At 47.1% G+C, this 24070-nt stretch overlaps 1 protein-coding gene across 6 annotated transcripts in view; it reads left to right on the top strand.

The window, feature by feature from the left end:
• Window positions 1–24070, top strand: part of Mtm1 (myotubularin 1) — a 151141-nt gene that overhangs the window by 65624 nt on the left and 61447 nt on the right. For 5 of the 6 annotated variants that reach the window (XM_023706286.1, XM_004646009.2, XM_023706285.1 and 2 more), the window contains 3 exons: window positions 13661–13744; window positions 16442–16591; window positions 20647–20835. In XM_023706286.1, coding sequence (XP_023562054.1) covers window positions 13661–13744; window positions 16442–16591; window positions 20647–20835 — 423 coding nt within the window. Of the gene's footprint in view, window positions 1–13660; window positions 13745–15494; window positions 15547–16441; window positions 16592–20646; window positions 20836–24070 lie in introns of those variants that run through there. The other variant, XM_023706289.1, reaches the window with a different exon arrangement.

Genomic DNA, 24070 nt, shown 5'->3' with positions numbered 1-24070 from the left:
AGCAGGAAACTCTCCGCACACTCACCGGACCTGGGCTAGGACTTATATATATATAATTTTTAACTAATAGTAATTGTGCACATTGTATTTAGCAGGCGGAGTGTGACACTTCAATACGAATATACAGTGTGAAATGGTCACGTCAGCATCATTTGCTTTGTCTGGCTCTGATAACATTAAACTCTGCCCTGTGGCTAAAGCCCTGGCCTGTTTCTACCTTGTGTCCTCTCTTGTTCCACTCCAAATATGGTGACTTGTGAAAGTAATTACATCAAAATGAGTAAAGTGGGTTATGCAGTTGTATGCCTCTTTTGATCATTTGAATGAGGGATACGCGCATGATCCAATGAATAGAAAATTAACATAGGGAGTTTTATTCTATGCCTTCGTTTTGTCATGGAAATTTTAAATAAGGCCAAAATTGAGCAGACTCTTGCTTTCTAGGCTGATTACAGAGTGAATAGACACAGGAGATTGAAATGAGGTCTGCCTGCACACACGTTCTCCCTGTCAGCCTACGAGTGGCCTTCGCACTAGAGTACGCCTGAGGCTTCTATTTTCTTTTGGCCAGCACTTTTCCTTTTTTGTTGAATAAGCAATAATTTGGCTAATTGAGAAACTAAACATACTTCTAAATTTCCTTCCTTCCTGCCTCCTCCAAGATGTGGTCTTCTGCTCTCTTTGATCTCTTCCTACACTGCCATCTCTCTGTAAGCCTCTGAACATGATGAGTCTTTCTCCTCCCGTCCTTGTCCTGGAGCTGTCACCCACTCATCTGCGCTTCTAGAGTAGCCACTCTATAACTCACTGTGCCCAGACTTCTAGCCCTCTTGTTGAACTGGAACCGTTCTTCTGGAGGGAACTGAAGACCTTACACATTGTAACACTTAGTAGTCCCGTAGGTCTCACCCTCTTCTTTTGACTCTAATCAGCCCTCCCTTTCAAAGTTGTGTTGGTCTCCTATTGAGCAGTGTCTCAGTTACTTTTCTCTTGTTGCTGGGACAAAATACCTGACACGCAAAATTAAAGAAGGAAAGGTTTATTCAGCTCACAGTTTGTGGAGATTTTAGTCCATAGTCAGCGGGCGCCATGGCAAGGATGCGCGCGGCAGAGGGCAGTAGTTCATGGTGGTAGAAAACAGCAAGAGCCAAAGGGAAGGGCAGTGGCGGAGCGCAAGCCTCTGTCCCTTCATTATATTGTATTCAGGCTATCAGCCCCAGGGTGGCTGTAGCACTCACACCCATAATCCCAGCATTTCATCATGATTAATCACAAACTCTAGAATCCCACACCATGACTGCATGAGGCTTTGGGGCGACAACTAGACACAAGCCATAACAAGGAGATATCATAGCAATCCTCATTAAATGTACTGAAAAGGTAACAATACCAATGGATGAACATTGCTTTGAGTCCTGGGACACAGGCTAAGTGATGTCTTCTGTTTTACCTTCTACTTCAGCTTGCCCCATCTGAGTTGTATTTGCTGACTCTTTCTTTGCAATTTTCTTTTCTTTTTTTTTTTTTTTTTCAGAACCGGGGACTGAACTCAGGCCCTTGTGCTTGCCAGGGAAGCGCTTATTCTACTGAGCCATCTCCCCGGCTCTTTGCATTTTTCAATGTCTCGGTGTTATATTTGGTTCTCTTTCAGAGCTGCTAGATCATTTCTACTTTCTCTCTCTCTCTCTCTCTCTCTCTCTCTCTCTCTCTCTCTCTCTCTCTCGTTTGCTATCCTTTCTTCCTTAAACACATTAAACCTATTTTACAACAGGCATCCTATCATTCTAATACCCAAAAGCCCTGTGGCATTTTCTACAAAAACTTCGGGTCATGTTGCTTTGTTTCCTACTGGGTTTTGTAATTGTCACCTGGAAACTCCTGTTCCTTGGAACTTTATCCGCAAGACTTCTCCAGGGCCTGGCTTGAGGCAGTTTTGCTGAGAGAAGATTGGCATTATCCTTCTGCTGTGCAGTTTGACGTGCTCCCAGCTTGGGATGGTTAGAAATGAATTCACTGCTTGATGTTTGGGGGGCCGTCCAGGTTTTGTACTTTTGTCTGCCAGCTGCTTGCTTAAAGGCTGACTTACGCTGCAGGCTCCCAGTGGGGAGATTTGTTTCCTCACCGAGTCCTCTTAAGGTCCCAACATGGTCCTTCTCCACTTGCCCTTTCCCTGAGTGGTAGCATTTGGGGGCCGGGCTTCCTGAAGGGCACTTCCCATCTGACCCCTCTTGGGCCAGGCCAGGAACTTCATGTCCTATCATTTGCATCCCAGGTTGCCTTGCAAACCTGCTGTGGAGCTCCGTGGGGGGAGAGCCCTGGCATGCGGTCCCGCCCTCTGCATTCCCATTTGCTGAGTGCTGGGCTGTCTTCCTTGTTCATATAGAAAGAAGGTTTCGGGATGTGCTCGGCGGAAGCCTCATGATGCTGCCCAGAGCACTGCATTCCCATCCTCCCCCTAGCTTTGAGCCGGAAGCTCTTGCTCCTTTTACTTTTTACTTCTTTTTGGGCTCTTCTGCTTGCTTCTGCCCTCTTAAGAGTGAGTTTTCTAAAAAAGTCTTTCCCCTTCTGCTTGCTCTCTGCTCCCACCTCGGCAGTCTTTCTTGTGTCTGCCAGCATTGGCTGTCACAGCGTGAGCTCCACATTTGTAGCTTCTCTTCTTCCATCACAACCCCTAAATGCTTGTTAAAATGGCTGTTTCCCATGCTGCCTTGCTGTGTTCCTGAGCCACTCTGAATGTCATCCTCCGCCGCCTCCCTCCCATCATCCTTCCTCCCTCCCTCCGTCCCTCCACGTCTCTGAGATGGTTTCCCCCTGTAGTCCACGCTAGCCTCAGCGCAGCTGTAGGCCTCTTGTCTCAGCCTCCCAGCTGCTGGCACTGCAGACGTGCACCACCATGTCTGCCATCATTCACATTTACAATGCAGGCCTAGGAGTTTTCTGTCTTCCTTAGTGGTTGCTCCGTCCAGGTTCTTGCTTCCCAGCCTGACTTCCTTTAGGACACCTCCCACCCTCTGAGTTGTGCTTTCCTGCTCCTGCTCCCTCCAGCCTGCCCCCTCTACCACCTGCCAGGCCCCTCTGCCCGCACAAGGTTCTCGCTCCTCCTCCCTGTCTGTGTGACTGCCTACTTCGTGTTCCCACAGGGTGGTCCCACCAGTCTCTGCTTTGTAACTCCTACCTGTGTGCGCTGATGGCCACATGTGCCCTGAGCTCTGCTGCCACCGTGCTTTTCTGCTGTCACTACAGGCACCCCTTTCCTGTGGGGCTACCTGTCAGGAAGTGACCACAGAGTCCTCTGGAGCCTGCTGTGCTTTCCCCGCTCCTCTCCTGCCGTTGGACACCGTCACCTGCTCCACAGTTGTGGCCCTTCACCTGCATCCTCTGGAGACTTTCTGGCTCCTTTACAGCAGTGGCCACATCTGCCTCCTCTTTTCCTGTGCTTAGTACCTCCTTCATAGCAGGCCCTATATGTATTGATTGAGCGAATCCAGTAAGGGAAATGGGGTGAAGAAATAGGAACTGGGCCATCGGGAATATCCTGCAGTTCAGAAAGAGCGTTTGCTCAACAAGCATGTACTTTTAAATTCACTTTTAAAATAGCTACTACATGCCTTGGGTTGAAAATGGAGAAGGTGGAAGGGTGCACAGGAGGAGCTGTCCCTCGCAGCACCTGGACCTCACCCTGTGCCCTGCCCTTGCCCACGGACAGCAGTGCCTTTGCTCCACACAGTGTGTGTCTGCCTGTGGTTGCTTAGGCCTATGCCATTCTAGTGTCCCTTACTCAAAGTGCTGGGCCCAGATTTGGGCATTTTGAGGGGAGACATTTGCATAGATTTTACAGGCTGAGCATCCAGAAGCCCAAAACCTGAAATGATCCCAAATCTAAAACCTTTGAGTACTCATTTGACACAAAAAGTTTCAGAGTTTGGATTTTCAGAGTAGTGTAGGCAATGTTTTTTCTCACCTTTCCTCCTCGGACCCCAGTGCTAGTGTTCTATGTGCTCTCTCCCCTGCCTCGCTTTCTGCTTCATAGCAAAGATGATGTAACAAATTAGTTTCTTCACTTGCCTTTTGACTATACAGTATTCTTTGGTCTTGCCATACTTTGTTTATTCAATTCATTATTGATAGCTAATGTGATTATTTCTAGTTTTGCTATTGTGTAAATGCTGCAGTGAATAGCCTTTCGTTTACCTCACCTTGTGGTACTAATGTATGTCTTCAGCTAAATCCTAGACTAGAACTACTGTGGGTGACAGAGTTCCCCGATGGCTGGCGTGCTAGCTTTCACCCCCAGAGGGCCTGTGCCCACGCAGCTCCTCCATAACACATCACCACCAACTTTACGCCTCACAAACTTGTGGGCTCTCCTGCTCTAGTCCTAGAGGTCAGGAGTCAACGTGAATGGGGCCATATTCCTTCTGGGGGCTGCGAATTCACTTCTTTGCTTTTCCCGACTTCTAGAGACTGTTGCCCCCCTCTCCTTGTGACCCTCTGCCGTCTGACAGTCTCGTGCCTCCCAGTTGAACTTTGAGGAACTTTGCGCTTATATCAGTTGCACCCAGATAATCCACAGTGTTCTCCATGTTTGAAACTCAGCTGATAGTGATCTGAATTCTACCTGGAACCTTAATTCCTCATTGCCACAAGCAGTGACGTAATAGATTCCAGGGACTGGGACATGAACAGGTTTGGGAGGATTATTCTGCTGACTGTACCAACTTAGTACATTTACTATGTTTTAATCTTTGCCAGTTACTAAAGATAAAAGTGTTTATTCATAATTTTATATTCTTATTTGAGTGAAATTGAATATTTTCTTATATGATTCATTTCTTTGTTCTCTGTATCTTCTACCTATTTTTCTTTGGGACGAGATATAGCTAGCCTTTTTTTTAAAAAATGTATTTGGCACAAGGTCTTGCTATGCAGCCTGGACTCGTAGTGATCCTCCTGTTTTCAGCCTCCCCAGCACTAGGATTATAGGCAAGTGCCACCGTGCGCAGTCTTGGTGGCTGGAGCGTACCCCCAGGTCCACTGATCTACCAGGCCTACTTGGTATATATAATTTATTATAGCAAAAGAGACCAGACCAAAGCCAGCAGAGAAGAGGTGCACAGGACAAATTCAGGACTAACCAGACATACGTTACAGAGCTCTGTTTCACCAGAGTCATGGCAGAGCCTCTGGATTCTTCCAGTAACAGATTACGCAACACATTTGTGGTCTGGCCAGTCAGGGAAGCTTATTTGAGACGCATTGTCTAGGTTTTTGCTAGAGGCTGGTCACATAGGCACCCAGTGCCTAGCACACACCTAAATTCCTGAGTCCCAGAAGAAAAGCAAGGGATCTGTAGAACCCACAGTAGTCATCCATTATTTAAAGCACAATACACCACTTTTATCAGGAAAGGAGTGGTGGGAACTCCCCTGACACCCAGATTCCAGGTGTCTGCCAAGCGCTGGCCACGGAAGCAGCCTCTCCCAAGGAGACAGCCTCGGGCTTGTGATGTTAACTCTTTTCTGCACACTTTTCCTTTGTAGTTTCTGGGTTTCATGTCCCAGTTAGGAAAATCTTCCTTAATCAAGACCATAAAGGAACTATTTCATGTTTTTCTAGTACTTTGGTTTCTTTTTAAGGATTTAATATTGGATCAACTTGAAATTAATCAGGGTTCAAGTGTGACTATGGATCCACCTCTTTCCTTAGCATGTTGTTTTAACACCATCTGTTGACTAGTCTGTTGACGCGAGACGGACCCTCATCCCGCTCTGAGTCCCTCAGTGTGTGCACACTTATTTCTAAGTGTTCCTCCTGTTGCATTGACCATCCTGTTCATGGTTTTGCTACTGAAATTTTCTAAGATGCTGCAGTGCTTGGTAAGGTAAGCCTCCCTTGCTCTTCTTTTTCTTTTCTTTTCTTTCTTTTTTTCTTTCCAGAACCAGGGATTAAACTCGGACCCTTGCACTTGCCAGGGAAGCACTTATTCTACTGAGCCATCTCCCCGGCCCCCTTGCTCTTCTTTTTCATTCCTTCCAGTTTTGCTCAGGGATTTATAGAATGCCTACACTGTGGGCCTTGGGGATCAAGAGCTGATATCAACTACCAGTATGTAAAGATTACTGTGATCTGGTGACAGGGGCCCAGAGAGGCCTATGGTACAGTGATGTGTGAGATACCGTGTGATCACGAAAGGAGGCTTCCAAGAGGGCCTACATCCTGCAAGGTGAACGAGAGCATTCCGCCGGAGAGCGTGACCCTGTCACACAGAAGGAACCATCTGTGCAAATGTAGAGGCCACGGGGCCTGGACTTGTGCAGGATTCTGCATCTAGGGCGTAGGATACCTATACACGTGGTCGCCAGAGGTGGCGCTGCAGGCCTGCACCTGGCCTTGTAGAGTTTGCAGCCCTAACCTGGCCCATCAAGAATTTTCACTTAATCTGAAAGGGAGGGAAGGCAGCAATATGATGTGATTAGATTTGTCTTTAGCGGGATTGTCAGGGCTGCCATGTACAGGGGTGTAGGTGAGAGGGAAGGTGGACGTGAGAGGGCGTCCATTTCTGCGGATCTTTATTAGTCTCTTCCATGAAATGGGGCAATGAGAGGGGTGGGGAAGCATGAATTTCAGAAAGATCTGGATGGAAAGGTGAATAGAACTCAGTGGCTGTCTGGACCTGGTTCTGAGGGGATCAGTGATGGGGCAGGAGAGCCCAGAATGAACAATCAGGTGCTGGCGCCCCGAGAGATGGAAGTAGGCAGACAGTCGGGAGCCACTGGGTTTTGCTTGGGAGCTGCTGAGTCGCACATGTCTGTGAGAAACAAGGCAAAGGTGGGGTGGATGTTTACATTTAAATTTTTATTGCAGGAAAAGACACATTGCCGTGACTCCCCCTCAGAATTCTCCCCCTCCCTTTGAGCATACTTAGCCCATCATTCTTACCACTTTCTTTCTGTCTTTAATGTATTTGGTACAGGGTCTCACTATGCAGCTCAGACTCATACTGATCTTCCTGTCTCAGCCTCCCCAGTGCTGGGATTACAGGTGTGCGCCACCATGCCTGGACTCTGTTGCCAGTTCAGTGTGCACAGGGGCAGGGCCAGCATGGTATTCGGTGCAGGCGATCGAACCCCATTCCCTGTGCTTGCTTAAGGAGGTGCTTAGTCCACTGAGCTATCTCACCGGCCCCTCTTGCCACTTGCTGAGTGGCTTGGGAAGTCCTCTTGCATGTGTATCTTAAATTGCAATGCTTTATGTGCCTTGACACCCTGAATCAGCTTAAAATATTTACCTTTCGAGGTCGTTGTAACTTTGTAAAGAGGCGGAAGTCCCATGGTCCCAGGTGCAGTGAATAAGGTAGATAAGGACACTGGTCAGTTTTTTCGCGCTCCCTTCCATTGAATGGCACTCAGCAGCCACATTTTCCACAGTTTTGATCACACCTCACAAAGATGCTCCCGAAAGACAACTTCCAGAACCGTGTGAGAAGGTGGCATGAATGATGGGGTGAGTGTGCTCGCCATGAGGAGGTGGGTGAAAGGGTTCCGATGGCAACATGTCTTTCACTGTAATATTTTTTGAAATGGAAGCATTCACTGTCTATTTTGATTACCCCTTGTAGATGCTAGGGAGGCTGGTGACTGTGGAGAGCCCAGTTTCTGACCCGGGGAGAGTTTTATTTGGAGGGCTTGGATGTGATCATGGCCTTTTATTGAAGTGGGGAAAATTGCTTGGAAAATCATGAACAGTGCGGTGGATGAACCCTGGCATGCTTCTTCCAAAGTGGTCTCCAGTGATGTTTCAAGTGTACTTTTATGAGGATTTCCTGAATAAATAAGTACATATACTTACATGTAAAGGTATCTGTGACCATGAGTGCTCAGCCACTTCGCTGAGGGTTGTGGATTTAGTCAGCGGTAGCAATAGAATCAGCTGAATTATTTATGCGAACAGAAATATAAGTGGTAATTTATGTTCAGACTTCTTTTGATCTATGAACCTTCTGTCAGGGCTTTGGGATAACTGCACGAAGCTAATTTAAATGAATTTACAATGTGATGTTGAAATAGTTCCGCCAAAAGCATGATTTTGCATTAAAGTTAAAATTAGAGACTTTGCCAAATTTCAGTACCTCCTATGGTTTTTAAAGTTTTAGACCTCCGCTCAACTTAAAAAAATAATTTTTCTTTGTAAGTGATCTTGTTTCTTAAATATAGTTTCAAAGGTAGAGATATGGTAATTATACATTGGTGTACCCTTAAATGGTGTAGAAGGAAGGTTTAAAAGGTGAATGTCTTCAGCTTCAGAAATGAAATCAGAAAAAAAATCCACACTTAAACTGTCATCAAATGCAGCAAAATGCAATCAGAAAGAAGCTGTCATCTGCAGTCCTAGCCCTGGCACATGCTCAGTTTCGTATGATGTCCAAAGCTAAGTAGGCCAGGACTGCCTAATACTTGGATGGAAAAAAGGGATGAATGTTTCCTTCAAATTCTAACATCAGGTTAAGAGATGCAATTTGTTTGCTTCCAGAAAGCGGCTGATCTTCCTGCAAATCTTGCCTGTTGATGACTGGCCTACCTACCGTGTGAAAGCTCTCTTTTGTTTGCTTATTGTTTGCAGACAGGGTCTCCCTGTGCATTCCAGGCTGGCTTTGAATTATCTCTGTGCTCCAGGCTGTCATCCTGTTCTCAGCAAGCCTCCTGCCTCAGCCTTCCCAGTGCTGGGTAGCAGGTGCATAGCACCCTACCTGGCTGTGTGCAAGTTCTCTACATGTACATTGTAGTCCCCTGAGGACTGTACAGTTGATTTTCTTTTTTACCACTCTCCAGTTTGAAAGGATGGTGAGTTTTTTCCAACCTGGCTGTAAGTTCTGGGCCCCTGTTGCGTCTTTAAGGAAGTGGACTCGTGAGTCGGTGACAGACAGGCTGCCCCTCCCACCAAAGGAGAACCAGGAGCCAATGCACAGTTATAGATTCACTAAATTAAAAGAATTCCCAGTCTAGATGTTTTAATCAGATTAGTACATCTTTATATAGGTGCCATTTAAAACTAATGTGTAATTATGTGAAAGCTAAAATCTGTTGTTATTTTGAAGTTTTTCTCTCAGAACACAACAGTGTTAAGTGTAGCTAAATTAAAATGACAAATTCTATTCCCTGTGTCAAAGCTGTTTTTATCCAGAGTGCGAAATCAAACTTTCGTCTCAACTTTGTCCTTTAACATTTTTCAAATGTTACATTGTGCTATTTTTAATCTGGAAAAATGCACATGATTGCTTTTTAAAAAATCTCCAGGCACATCTTTTGACTAGTTGAGAGTGGAATGGGTGAGATGCCCAAATACCAACACAGAACAGAAGAGGAGAAGACACCCCTGAGGAAGCTGGGCTGGACACTGGAGCGCGTTCTGCCGTGCATTTCTGGGCATTGCACTGTGCTGAGACCCGGAGAGGCTGGCTGGAGGGCATGTGGGGAGCCCTGTGCTCTTCTTTGCAGCGAGCTGTGAACCCATTCCATTGCTACTGCAAGTGATCTTCGGTCAAAGCGGATCAACCCCTCCTCCCCCACCCATAACTTGACCATAGCCTTCCCAAGGGTGTTGGCTGTGTCCCCAGTGGCCCTGTAAGGACCAGGCCTGTATGGCTGTCACCTCTGGGGATTCGGGCTGGAGATCTGTCAGGTAGGACACAGGCCTCCATGGGTGTCTTGTGACAGCACCCCCACCCATCTGGGCTCTTGAGGCAGAGCCCTGGGCCGCGCCCCAGCCTGCTACAGAAGCTGAGGCCTCACAGAACACCACCCATGGCAGGACTCCGCTAGGGGGCCAAATCCTTCGCGAGTTTCCTGTAGGCAAAGAAATGATAATCAGTGGCCTGCCGGTTCATGGAGTAGATTTTCTCGTCATCCAGAAGTTAGGCAAACAAGACTCCCTGCATGCGGCTTAGAACGAAAGCTCCCCCACCACCGGTGCTCACTTCCACTTCCCGGACGGACCCACCTGAGGTTGTATCCAGCAACGATGATCTCAGTATCTACCAATAAAGCACAAAGAAATTCAAGCCTTTAAAAATGTGTTACCTGGAAGAGAAAATAAATGGCAGCTAAAACTCTCAAGACGTGTAATAGGCTCAGTTCAAGTCTGAGCAGTTTTCAGACAGGAGCTTTAATTAGGCTTGTAACAAGTTAGCACTTGTAGGGAACTTTGCACTTTTTACTAATGCTATAGCGATGAATGGCTTTGCTTAGCCTCACTTGAACACGTGCTGTGTGTTTTGCTTTTGTGGTAGTCTACCTTTTGTTTCTCCACTGACAGCTTATATTTTGAAACTCTTTGTTCTTTTACCTGAATCTATATGGAAAAATTAAAATATCTTGAAAGTAAGCCCTGCTGTATTCCACTTTAGAAAATATCACCATGATTTCTTTTAGAGTGCTTGCTTTGGGCCGGCCAGATAGCTCAGTGGATTAAAGCACCTGCTTGGACAGACACAAGTACCAGGGTTTGATCCCCTGCCTGCCGTGCCAGCCCCCGCCCCCTGGGCATGCTGTGATGGTGATTGAGACTGGGCGTAGTGGCACGTGCCTGTAATCCCAGTGCTTGGGAGGCTGCAAATAGGATCATTACACTCTGATCTGTGTAGGGAGACCCTGTAGACCTTATACTAAATACACTTTTAAAAAAAAGAGAGAATGCTTGCTTCAGTTGAGCATAGTGGCACACACCTATAATCTGAGCACTTGGGAGACTGAGGCAGGAGGATTGTTGTGAGCTTGAGGCCAACCCAGGCTACGTAGTGAATTCAAGGCCATTTTGAACTACATAAGGAGACCCTGTCTCAAAAAAAAGTTTGCTTCAGCTAAACCAATTACCTTATAGAAGACCCAGTCTTCAAAGAAAAAGCACAGCATCAACACCAGCCAGTAATATTTTTAAAAATGTCTTCCTGTAATTGCAACTGAATTTACTTGGATGATGAAAATTTTAAACACCCGGTCCTTTCCATGCTGATCTCTGCTGCAGTACAGATGTATTGCCATGTTATTTTATGATGAGAAATATTTGACAGATGCGTGGCTCATATATTGTCCTAGAATATTTGGGGTCCAAGCCTGCCTCTTGACCCCAAGAATAAAGTGTTTCTGGTATTGCTTCATTTTTAAAAGGCCACTACACTGTCTTGAGTTTCGCAGGAAAGATGCAAATAAGCAAATGGAGCAGGAGTACTGTAGCAGGCAGGAGCTCATCAACAGAAGCGGGTTCTAGGTGCTCCTAAGGTCAGTCCCTCGTCTGGCATCTGCTACTGTGTGTGACATGGTGCTGAGTGCCATCAAGTGCCTCCTGGATCCAGGTGCTAACTATGTCATAGCAGATCCTCAGAGTGATGGTCTGTCACTGAGACAGTGCTTCGGCATGTCCTGTGGCTTTGTTGATGGATAGCAAAAACCGCCAAACGTTCTGTTGCTCTTTTATGGTAAGCTGTCTTCCTGAGTCCAACTTGAGGTAGCAGGGAGCCATTTCTTTTCCCCAGTGGTACTGAATAATTAAGTATCACTAGGGATTCAGTGTCAGGCCAGAGCCTCGATGCGTGGCTCAGCGAGGTCAGTGTCATTCCTAATGCATGGGCAGAGTGGTGGCCATTGTGGAGCGCACAGCAGTCAGACACTAAGCTCTTCGGTGGATGTGTGTCAGGCTGGGGAAGCCGACATGCCCCGGCATGTTCCTGGTCAGTTTTCACCCTACGCCCCTTCGTATCTAGGACGGCACACTGCTGGCAGCAGTGCTCTCCCGTCGGTTCCCTGTGATACATCGGGGGAACCCAGGTTCCAAGTGCTGGGCCAGCAGAGGACAGTGGGTTGGAGTGACAGACCTACAGGAACATGCCTGAGCATGGCACCTGCAGGGAAAGCTCTGTGGTGCCGTGCGCTGCACAAAGATGTGTTCCACTTGCCGTGGGCCAGGTGTTTTCTGTGCTGGTTCTTGGGCAAACAGGATGTGAAGGTCTGCCTGCATGGAGCCCGCGTTGCAGGCAGGAGACTGTGGGGGCCAAAGGTAAACTATAAGCACACATATGACGCATCACATGGCCCTAAGTGATGGGGAGTAAGGGTGGCCTTGCAGGCAGCATGTTGATTTTGTGTAAGATGCTGGGGGCTTACTGACAAAGGTTATCTTTTGTAATGTTGATCTGTAGGAGTATGTTCACAGTGCATAATGATCCCATTCCTGGGGGGGGGGGGTGGAGTTGGGGCATGCGCAGAACACATCTGCATTCTCCTCCCCTTCTCTCCCTCCCTCCTCCCTCCATTCATTCCCTTCCCATTTGCAAAACATTTCTCTCCCTGCTTCCTGTGAACTTTTATTTTTTCTTTTAATTTATTTTCACTTTGGGTTTCCCACGTAAGAGAGACCATGTGTTATTTAAGCCTGTGCATCTAATTTATTTCGCTTAACATGGTAGTCTTAAGGCACATGTGCTTCTCTGTGAAGGATCTCAGAAATGTGCAGAACGTGAGAAGGAAGCCGTAAGAGGAAAGAACTGTAGCAGAGTCGTAGGTGCAAAGGCCCTGAGGCTGGCGTCCTTGGTGCTTTTAGGCACAGGAAGTCAGTGCAGCTGCACTGCAGTGCACAAGGTGGACTGCAGAACCTTGGTGGCAGGCAGGTGACCAGATGGCACACAGCCACCTCAGCCACTGGAACGACTTCTGCTTTTATCCTAAGCCAGAGGGACAGCCCCCGGGGGGTTTTGGCGGGGGAATAACTCCATATGACTTAGGTTGTGCCATTGTTATTCAGCCCTTGGAGTATACAGGTGACACGAGGAGCAGTTGAAGGTTATTATACTAAGCTGGGAAGACACCGGCGGAGCTTAGATTGGGCTGGTAGCCATGCGGCAACAAACACAATGCTCTAGCTTTTGGCTGTCACCTAGAAGGAGGGGACCGTCTGGGCTGTACACGGAGCCTGGAAAGAGCAGGACCAGGAGGTGGAGTTCACACTGGGCTTCCTGTGTGTTAGTTTTAGCGTCCAGGGTGGTTCCAAAGGCGGTCAGGGCGTGAGGGGGGATGAGAAACCTGGACAGCTATATGGGTCCTTAGTTCAGAGGGGCACAGGAGTGCTGAGGCACTTCCTGTCACTAGGGCACAGTGGTGTTTGAAGTTGGGAAATTGATCCATAGCACATTGATTAAAAACACACAGAGAGCAGTTAATTATGAATTTCCCTAATGCCTCATCTTTTTGATGTAGATAAGCTTGTCATTGTAGTCTTCGGAGTTGCACTATTTAATAATCATTCACAAATGTGTTTCTTAGTGGGTTTTACCTAATCAATTGCTAACATTGCTAAAAGCCAATAGGAACATTTTGGTCTGGAAATCTGATTTGCGTGTGTGTGTGTGCGTGAAGCACCACTAAAACAAACAAAAAAAAGAGGTGTTTGTAGCCATAGAAAATTAATGTCTGAAAAGTACGTGTTCCCAAAGACAGAAGTTAGTGTAGTCTGGTCTGAATTTTCCACTGCTGTTTCTTTGCTGTAAGTTTCAGTTGGGGCTGTAGTTTCATGGTCAGCAAACCTGGAGGGATTTATTTTGTGAAAACTCAAAGGATGTACTATTAATAGACTGTTTCTCCATGCTGAACTTTAATTTTTTTCTCTTCTCTAGCCATTATTTGCATTTTTAAATGAAGAGAAGTTTAATGTGGATGGGTGGACTGTTTATAATCCAGTCGAAGAGTACCGGAGGCAGGTAAGTTCAGTAGATACTCTTGTCTGCTTTATGTTGAACCTCCAATAATGCAGAGCGACAGGATGTCATCAGCTGTGCTTTCTGAGGACCGGTGACATCCTTGCTAGAGATCTTCTGATGGCAGCGGTGCTCTCCACATTTTGTATCCCTGTGAAACTTAGGAGCTCACTCCATAGCCAGATTCCAGCTGCACTGAAAGCTAAGTGGCTGTGTGGTTTCCTTCCACACATAAGGAATATCAGTTTATTTTTTAACATTTATTTGATACAGGGTCTTGCTACGCAGCTTGGACTCATAGTGATCCTCCTGTCTCAGTCTCCCCAGTGCTGGGATTACAGGCATGCACCACTGTGCCTGGTGGGGCTGGTGGGGCATGCGGTACTGGGAATCAAACCCAGGTCCTTGCGCTGGCCAGGAAGGCGCTTAGACCATGAGCTATCTTCCCAGCCCAAGAAAATCAGTTTTGTGTTTAAGAAATAAATGATCGTTGGATTCTAGCAAAGTCAAGCTTTCCATTCCTATCTTTTTAGGAGCTGATATTATTATTTATTTGTACAGTGAGGAGCCTAGCTATTAATTGTGCTTACATTTAAATTATATTCATTCTGAATACACAGATACAAAATGGAACTGCAGAGCCAGATGAATTAGAACTGTCTTCCCTGTACTGATGTCTTTTCTGCAAAATCTTGGATGAGCATGTGTTTCAGTAGCCTTACTGCTGTCTTCTGGAAACTGCACCTACATGCATGTCTGTTTGCTCTACAAAAGGCAAGAGGCATGATCCCGCTTTACTGTTGAGGGACAAACGTCCCCTGTAGTACTTTTATGAAGAGCGTGGGCATATTATGTATAACAAAATCACATTTTGACCTGTGGCAGAGCCAAAGCTGTAGAAAACTGGACATTTTGCTATGGAATTTTTCTAATTCTTTTTCTATAAAATTGTTAAAATAATTGGGAAGCATTGTTGAATGAGCTCTGAGCATCACATCAAGTCCCCTTGCTTTGTTCATGAGAAGGTGGCAAATGTAACCCCGCAGACGCTTGGGCTTGGGGAGAGTCTTCTGGCCCCCTTTCTGCGACCATGAGCCCACGTTGACATTGACTTCCTGGTTTAGTTTTACACATTTGTAAGAAGATTGGATGCGCTAGGGTTTGGGTGCAAGAGTTTTACTCTAGAACACGTGAGGTCGTGGGTTCTGTTTCTCCCATAATTGAGCTTTGAGTTTTCAAAGCTGTGTACAGCTCGCATTTTCTGTGACCTGTTTCCTTCGTCAGCTACTGAGGTGGAAAAAAAGACCATCAAAACATTTGGTACTGCATGTAGTAGCACACACCTGTAACTCCAGTACTCTGGGAGGCTGAGGCAGGAAGATTGTACCTTCCAGCCCAAGCGTGGCAGCTTAGTGACTTGGCAAGACCCCAAAATAAAAATAAAAAGGGCTGGGGATATATATCAGTTCAGGGGCCAGGAGTTTCAAATACCAGTACCAGAAAAAAATAGCTTCCATGTGTTTAAGACCTCTGTAACATTACACATCAAAATATCTGATTTCTGGAGCATCGTTGATAACATTAAGACTTTCCTTTAGTTCAAAGCTCCTAGCTTGAAACCGAACAGCTCCTGTTTTTAAGATTGCATGCATATATGAACTGGCGAAGGAATTTTGTTGGAGACTGCCATTATATTCGATCTCTTTTTCTTATAATTCTCTGATGGGCCTTAAAACTCTGTAATTGGACTCAGCATCAGACTCAGCATCTGGTCCGGGGTCCATAGGGCCAGACCTAAAGAAAAGGTACACTGTCTGTCCCCAGAGCGCACACCACTGAGCTCACTTCTGTGTGTGTCTGTGCATCTGTGAGTATGGGGGGGGATGTTCCACCACCTCTGGGCCTCGTTCTGTGCGCGCGGGGCCTGCCGGGAGCAGGCAGTGGGAGGTGAGCAGTAAGCTTCACGCTCAACTTCTCCCGCCCCCTAGAGGACGGGTGTCAGAGCCACGCATCTTGATTGAAAATCTCATCAGAGGTGGTGAAATGAGCCTCCGGGGAAGTTTTCCTTTGCATCCCCTCTGTGATTTTCTCCATGTGCCCAGCCTCTTTCTTCCTGGGGGCAGACCGAAGATTCACTGTTCTGAGTGGAAAAAGGAAGGTGCCTGAACTCTTCTACTAGCCATTAGAGGCCAGTTAAAATTACACATGGTAGTCAGTTATGGTGGTGCATGCCTGCCATCCCAGTACTCAGGAGGCTGAGGCAGGAGGATTGCTGTGAGTTCCAGGCTGGCATACACTACGCAGTGAGTTCATAAGCCAGCCTGGACCACATAGCAAGACCTTATCTGAATAAAAACAAAAATACACATGATACTTGTCTTGGGGTGGAGGCGGTACATCAGTGGGGGCAACTTGGGTTTATGTTGTACATGTGGTGAAGGATACTAATATGAAAGAAAGAGCTCCTGTTCAAAAGCATCTGTATTTACAAAGATAATTTAGACTATATGGAAACCACCAGTGCTTTGTCTTGTGCTCTTATGTCGTCTGGATCCTGGATTTGATCCCCTAGTGACAAGCAGACACCCGCCATCACCTGTGGTCGCAGGCATGTGCACCTAACATTAAAAAGAAGAGAACCTGGATCAGAGCCGGGGACAGGTCGCACTGAGCCGAGCTCGCCTTCCTGTCTCCCTGCAGGGCCTGCCCAACCACAACTGGAGGCTAACTTTCATCAACAAGTGCTATGAGCTCTGCGACACCTACCCGGCCCTCCTCATGGTTCCTTATCGCACCTCAGATGAAGACCTCAGGAGAGTTGCCGCCTTCAGATCCCGAAACCGGATTCCGGTAAGCACTCGAGCGAGGGCTTCCCCACCAAGGCAGCGGTCAGGGAGGGGGACAGGCTCTCTGTGACTTTCACACTCTCCTACATGCCAGCTGCCATGTCCCCTTCATGTTATTAGACTGAGTTTGTCCTCGTCACCTTCGCAACCTGCTTGAGTCCCCTTACTGAGCCCGAGCTAGATCAGGTAACTCCAGACCTTGTGCTTGTTCGGAGTGCCCTTGTGGTCTTTAATGTTTATGGACATGTCATATGCTCTCTTGTGCCTCTCAATTTTGTTCAGTAAAATTGGCAAGATCATTTTCCCTCCTAATTTTCATAGTGTGTCATATAAGTACATTGGGTTTTATTTCAGAGTAGTAGATTTTTAAGAGCAGAAGAGGAAGAAATTGAAATTTAATGTTACCTTGCCTTTAACTCACATATTTAGACATTCTTGTCCTTACAAGGATACTGGTGAGAGACTTTTGTACCTACCAGCCTAAGATGAGTTGTATCTCTTCAGCTTCTCTTGTTTCCCTGGTTATTAGTGTCCGCTCCTATCGTCATGATATATAATGTAGCAGAAAGTATGCTCTTGGCTCTGTCAGGTCAGCGCACGGCACTCCTGAAGCTAGGATGCCATGTCGCGTTCTCTTGTGCACCATTTGGACGGGTTTGTCTGGGCCAGAGCCACAGTTGCACTGTGGCCCTAGCCAGTGGCCTCACTGCTGTGTGCCTTCCCCACAGGGGGCCCTGGGTGAGGGTGGCATGGATTGGCCTTGTGTCCTTACTCCTTTGGTATTTATTGACGATCTCCTGAATTAAAGAGAGAGAGAGACAGACAGACAGACTGACACGGATGGACAGATGGACAGACAGAATTTCATGGGATGCGGGGATAGAAAAGAAGTGAACTCATTGTGCCCATGCCACTGGGTTCAGTCTGCCATCTTGATCCATACTTTCCCCCCTTGTGCCAACTACAGAGCAAATAGCGTGTCTTCATCTTTTACATAGGCATCGTATTGCTCTTAGTTTCTGATGGCCGCAAATTTAATTTTCCAGAACAAGAAATAAAAGTAAGGCTAAGCAGCCCACCCGCTCTCTATGTTAGTGATGCCCTCCTAGTACCTAGCGTGAGGCCTGGTCGCACAGTCCTTCCAATACACTTTCTAGCGCCCAGAAAATATATGTGTCCTTTAAGGTGAAAGTGCTAGTAATTTTATTTCAAATAAATACAGACATAATAATTGATAATACAGAATCATGGAGTAATGAAATAACCCACATGCATCAATGTTTCTGTTGATCAACACATATTCCTTTGCTCTCAAACAAGTTTTTCTTAATTTTATGGAAGTCTGTTTCAGATGTTTGAGAAGATACAGATAAGCAAAAAGAAGCCTGCCACCTAGTGAGGACTACTGTTACCATTTTGCTGTATAGCTTTCCAGAGTTTCTCCTGTGCACTTATTTATTTATTTATTTATTCAGAAAATGAAATTAGTTTATAATTTGTGTTCCTCTCTTTAGTATCCCTAGTGATATTTATGTATTGATCTTTATGAGTCCTTTTCGCAGTACGTAGTGTTGGTGCACTCTGCTCAGAGCACGCCCTGTTCCTTTTTGCATCCCCTCTCGTTCTCCTCTCACCCCTCCCTCCGTCTCTCGAGCCCCCTCTGCCACCGCCCTTCTGGCTTGCCCGGCAGTATCATAGCCAACACGCTCACAGGTAAGTCTGATGTGTAGATGTGCTGAGATTTAGCCTTTGTCTTTTGTGTGGTGTCTGCGTGCCTTTTAATCCTTTTCAGTGTTCCTTTTTTGTTAGTCCGGGCTTGCGGTACTTGGTACATGGCCATCACACATCGGCCTTCGTTTCTCGCCGCCCTCCCTCCCGGCTTCCATCCCCCATCCCTTCGCTCCTTTCCCTTTCACAAGAGTCCTGCTTTCCTATCATCTATCTCTTCTTCTGCCTCTTCATTTCTGCTTTGCATTTCTCAGATAAGAGAAACCATTCACTGTTTAAGCTTTTTAATCTTTTGCTCTTACGTACACTGCTGTGGTATCCATCTTTCGGGTAGCAGATTTTCACATACATCCTTAATTATATGTGGCTTCTAGGTAATGCTTATGTGTAATACACCAGAGTACGTCTACTTTGAGAAGTCCCCTAGGAGTCGATGCTGTGAAATGCGTGTTACCGCCCCATTCAGCTCTCCAGTGAGCATCCTTTGACATGGGCCTTAGAATGCCACCCAGAAGGACTTCAGGAGGGGAGACAAGGAGAAGGTGGGGAATGGCACACATCGGCAGAGGCCATTGTCTTGCCACTGGCCACCTCAGTGAGGGCCTGTCTCGAATGTGTAGGCATGCTTTTCTCAAGGTGACTTCCTGTCTTGCCTGTCCGGCACTGGGAGGGTGATGGCAGGTGCTCAGCCCTGGCAGGTTAGGGCAGGCAGCTCCTGTTCTCAGGGTCCTGGTTCGGAGCCTTTTGACCACTGGGCCAGGGCCACAGTGGTGTTTGGGTGGCCTCTGATGTGGCACAGGGACTTGCATGCTGGGTCTGCAGCCAAGAGAATAAAGGGTGCTTTCTTATGGAATCATCTTTGCCCCAGTGTCCATTGTCATTATAGTAGGCGTCACTGTGTCTGTCTCTTGTCATCTTCAGGGCTGACTGGACAGGTTGAGCTACTTAGTCTGCTATGGAGCAAGCCCACATGCTCCTGCTTTTTTTCCTCTTGGCCTGCATGCCATCGGCTGTGGCCTGACCTTCCTCACTGCCCGGCTGCCACTGCAAGCTGATGTGAACCCTCACTGATAGCATGTGATACTCCCCCTTCTTCCTCCCTACAGCCTGCTCAGGCCATTGTTGTCATCCCCTTTGGACCAAGGCAGAGTGTCTGTGCTCAGAACCATAGCTAGTGCCCACCGCAGCATACTTCCCCAGCCCTGCCTGCTTCGCTCACACACAGAGACATGTAAGATATGTATGGACACACGTGCACACACCCACATGTAGCTTTTTTTTTGAGATATGGCCTTGCTGTGTAATTCAAATAGCCTGGAATTCCCCCATGCAGCCCAGGCTAGCCTCACACTTACAGCAGTCCTCTCGCCTCAGCCTCCTGAGTGCTGGGGCTGCAGGAGTGCGCCACCACACCCAGCCATAGTAGTATTATTTTTAAGAGACCCACAGTAACTGTATATATTTATAGGGCACAATGTGCCATTTCAGCATCTATAACGCGTCCTGAAAACATGAGGCCAAGTGATACAGCATCACCTCAGATATTTTTCTCTACTTCATATTGGGAACATTGGAAATCCTCTCCAGCAGCTCTTCTGAAGTAGTCAGTGAATTGTCATCCTGCAGCAATGACCGTCCTACTGTGCTGGCCTTCCGCGTGTCTTCCGAGAGTTTCCTCACAATCTGCGTTGTAGGCTAGGCAGTTCCCTGTTGTGGGTATGCAGCTCCGAGAACTTTGCTTCCCTGGGGTTTCCTTCCTCCTCCATTAGATTCCAGACGTAAAGCTGCTGCGAGCATGAGCTGCAGACACGAGTGCATATTCCGAGCACTGCACTGCACCAGAGACGATGTCCTTCCATCTCGCTTATGACTAAAGCTGTTTCCGTATGACAGCGAAGCCCCGTGCAATCTGTGGGCTTCATGTAACATCGGAACGGTTCTGGTTCTTCTAAGCGAGCTAGCCTTTTGCAAAGTGCACACTTCATCTCTGTTAGATAGGGTGCTGACTGAGAAAGGCGCGACAGCAGCTGGTCGATCCAGTTGTTCCTAAGTGCAGTGTTGCCAGGCAGGTACACGATGGACCTGTGGATTGTGTAAGTCAGCCACTTCCTTGTCATTGACACTGCTTCATATTTTTGCTTTAATTGTTTTGTTTTGGTTTTAGGTTTTTGAGACAGGGTCTCACACTGTAGATCAGGCCGGTCTCAGACTCATTATGTGGCCCGGGATGGCCTCAAACTGACAGCAGTCCTCCTGCCTCAGATTTGCGCCACCGTACCTGGCTTTGTTGTCTTGAGACTTTGTTTCTTAAGCTTTCTGAACTAATCATAGGTGCTGTCGTGGATTCATCCTGAAAACAAGACAGCCATTGTGCGGTGCAGTCAGCCTCTTGTTGGTATGAGTGGAAAACGAAATAAAGATGATGAGAAATATCTCGATGCCATCAGGGAGACTAATAAACAGAATTCCAAACTCACCATCTATGATGCAAGACCCAGTGTAAATGCGGTGGCCAACAAGGTAAGTGTATTCAGTGGCATCCTAGAAACTTGGGTTACTGTGCTAAGCAGTATTTTCTGTGAATACTTTTGTCATGGTTTATCAGAACCTGGGCTTATTTTTTACTTACTTGTTTTTTTTCAGAAGTGATCTCAATATATGGCTCCCAGACTGGTCTCTGATTCATGGGCTTAAGCAATTCTCCTGCCTGAGTCTCTAGGTAGCTGGGACTCACTGTGGGTACATGGGTTTAAGTAAGTAGTGAAGAAAACTAGTTTTCTTAGCCAGGCATGGTGGTGCATACCTGTAATCCTAGCACTCCAGAGGCTGACGCAGGAGGATTGCTGTGAGTTTAAGACCAGCCTGGGCTACATAATGAGTTCAAGACCAGCCAGGACTATACAGTGAGACCTTTTCTCAAAAAAATTAAAAAAAGAGAAAACTAGTTTTCTTAAATAGAAGGGAGTTTTGTTTGTTTGTTTGAACTAGGGCCCTGCAGTCTAGTTCAGGCTGACCTTGAACTTGTACTGGTCCTCGTGCCTCAGTCTTTTGACTGAGATTATAGGCATGTGCCACCACAGCCAGCTAAGTAGAAAGTGGTTTTAATTAAAAAGAAAAAAAACTTATATTAAAATCAATGAGGTAAACAGACGTGCTTAGGAATGCTGGGAACTTGGACTTTGTCCAGAAGCTCCGGCAAAAGTGAGAATGTCTTTGCAGGTGTTGGCTCGGGCAGCTCACTCTTGGGTATGCACTAGGAATTGTGGGAGGAGCTGTGGGAAGCTACGGCTACTAAGCCTGAAACTTAGAGCTCCATGCAGACGTTCCCTCCCCTGCCCGTACCCACTCGTAAATGTGCATGCTCATTGCTTAAGACTTCCAGCCAGGTGCACACCTGTGTGTGCGAACTGTCCAGTGACACACACCTGCGCGGGAGTTCAGTGCTTTCTGAGAGGCCTGTGTCAGTTGGAGGAAGCTGCTCCCCCTGTTCTGCCTCGCAGACATATGGCGCCTTGCCAGCTGCAGGCTTCAGTTCCATCAGCTCAGACATTTGGCCTATCCCAGGGTTGTCTCGCTGATACCCTCCATCACTCAGAGCATGCAGTGAGAACCTGAGAGCAAACAAGTCCTTGAGTGGCCGCTGCCACTGCCCAAGTGGCATCTGGGTGATGTCCAGTGGCACTAGGGCGTGAGGGGCACACAGGCCATCTGGCCCACACCTTTAAGCGACCCCCTAGCCCCACACATGTTCACAGAGCAGCTGTTTGGTAGCACAGTTGCCTTGGGTTTTGCAGTGATTCTGAACTTAAGATGTAAAACAATCTGAGAGTGAGCTGGGCCCGGGAGATAGCTCAGTAAAATAAGTGCCTACCTGGCAAGCGCAGGGTCCTGAGTTCAATTCCCGGTACCGCAGAGAAAACAAAAACAAAACCAAAAAAACAATCTGAGAGTTAGAAGGATGAGCCCATTAGGAATTATAAGTAAGCCTGGGAGATGGCTCAGTAGAATAAGTGCTTACCTGGCCAGCGCAAGGGCCTGAGTTCAATCCCCAGTTCTGCGGGGGAAAAAAAAGGAAAGAAAGGAATTATAAATAAAACATTTAGGAAATTAAATCTAAATAGCTTCTTGGATAATCCTTAATTTTTTATATTACTGTTCCTATTATCCTTCATATATAATTCAGAGTAAGTACATGCGTAAAACACTATTTTCCATGTACAGATCTAGCTCTGAAATAGGCTATAACATTAAAATGAAGTATTTAGAAAAATATTTTAAAATATTAAAACATGTGAAATGAATACCTTAATTCTGTTCAGTCTAAAGCTCATCCTAAGCAACAGGATTTTTCAAAACCTTCTTATAGTCAAGAAATAAGCTTGTTTCTAGGCCTTGTGGGGTTTTGGTGGGGGACCCTAGCTCTGAAGGGTCAGTCTTTGAGAGATGAGTTCAGGTCCACTGCTCCCCGCTGTGTCTCTCCACTAGGTGTCTATATCCATGGCTACAGACCTCGCCCTTTTCACCAGTGTGCTGCTTTCGGGTTTTCCTTTTTTTTGGGGAGGGGCAACTTGAGGGGAGCCCTGCGAAGCAACCAGAGATGGCGGATTGGAACTTGGGGGACCTCGATCTGTGCTGCGCTAATTGATTTTTACCCTTTCCACCTTCTGTCTTCTTTGGCCTTAATTATTGCTTCCTTCTGGATATTTAGAGCTCTACAATCCCAGATGTAACCGGCAATATCACATTTTCAATTAAACAAAACCGGGGTCAGGGAGCTGTGGCGCCAAGCTGCTTCTACTTTTGCGGCAGTACTGTGATGAATTAGAGGGCCACTGTATTGTCTGCTTCTGCTAGAAACTTTAGCAAGGAGTAAAAAGCGTGTTTTTCCTTTTTTCCCCCCACATACATTTTGTAGTTACCTGAGAAAGGAACCTCCAGTGTCAAGAATCTCTTTACCAATCACCATAATTTTTAAGAGCCCCATGTGCAAAGCAGTGAGCTACTGTCCAAGGGAAGGTGACCTGTGTCCCTGCGTTAGAGGCTTTCAGATCCAGCAGCGCGCAGCTTGGCCCTGCACTTGCAGGTGCAGCAGCAACTGGCAGGGGGCTGGAGCAGGCCTGTGGCTGGGGGCCAGGCGGAGGCAGCGTAGCCCGTTGGCCTGCTTTGTACCGGCTCGGAGCTCCTTATGACTGAAATGCTCTCTGTCGCCTTCTTACTGATGCTATTTTGTCCAGGCACTGAAGGACCATGTTTGCCTGAATGTGCATTGTGCTGGAGTCTGTGTGGTCCAAGTCCCCTGGCTTGCCACACAGGCCTCTGGGCTGAAGTTCAAATGCAGGAACCTTCAGTATGACCGATCCCAGGAAACCCATGGTGGCTGTGGCCTCCCAACCTGGCTCCGGCATCCATGCCGTGTGTAGTCATAAAGAAGGAGCAAAAAGGCGTGTTGTGGCGCAGTTATCTGGGGGCATCTGCTTTCCTCCCTGCGTGCTCCCAATGGGCACTTGGAACTTAGCCTGCTGTGGCTTTCAACACAAGCTTCAGAACCACGTGACTATCTTAAAGGGCCAGAGGCCGCATGTCCTGTGCCATTTTTGGTCTTTCAGTAAAATAATTAAAGGCTGGGCTGGTGAGATGGCTCAGTGGTCTAAAGCACCTACTTAGAACAAGCTTAGCAGAGCACAGGGACCGCAGTTCAATCCCCCAGCACCACATGCCAGCCAGCCCCACCCCCTGGTGGGCTGAGCTGGCCACA

This window comes from Octodon degus, unplaced genomic scaffold (assembly GCF_000260255.1).
Source record: "Octodon degus isolate 3935 unplaced genomic scaffold, OctDeg1.0 scaffold00249, whole genome shotgun sequence".
Lineage (NCBI taxonomy): Eukaryota > Metazoa > Chordata > Mammalia > Rodentia > Octodontidae > Octodon > Octodon degus.
This window is presented reverse-complemented; position numbering and strand designations above follow the sequence as displayed.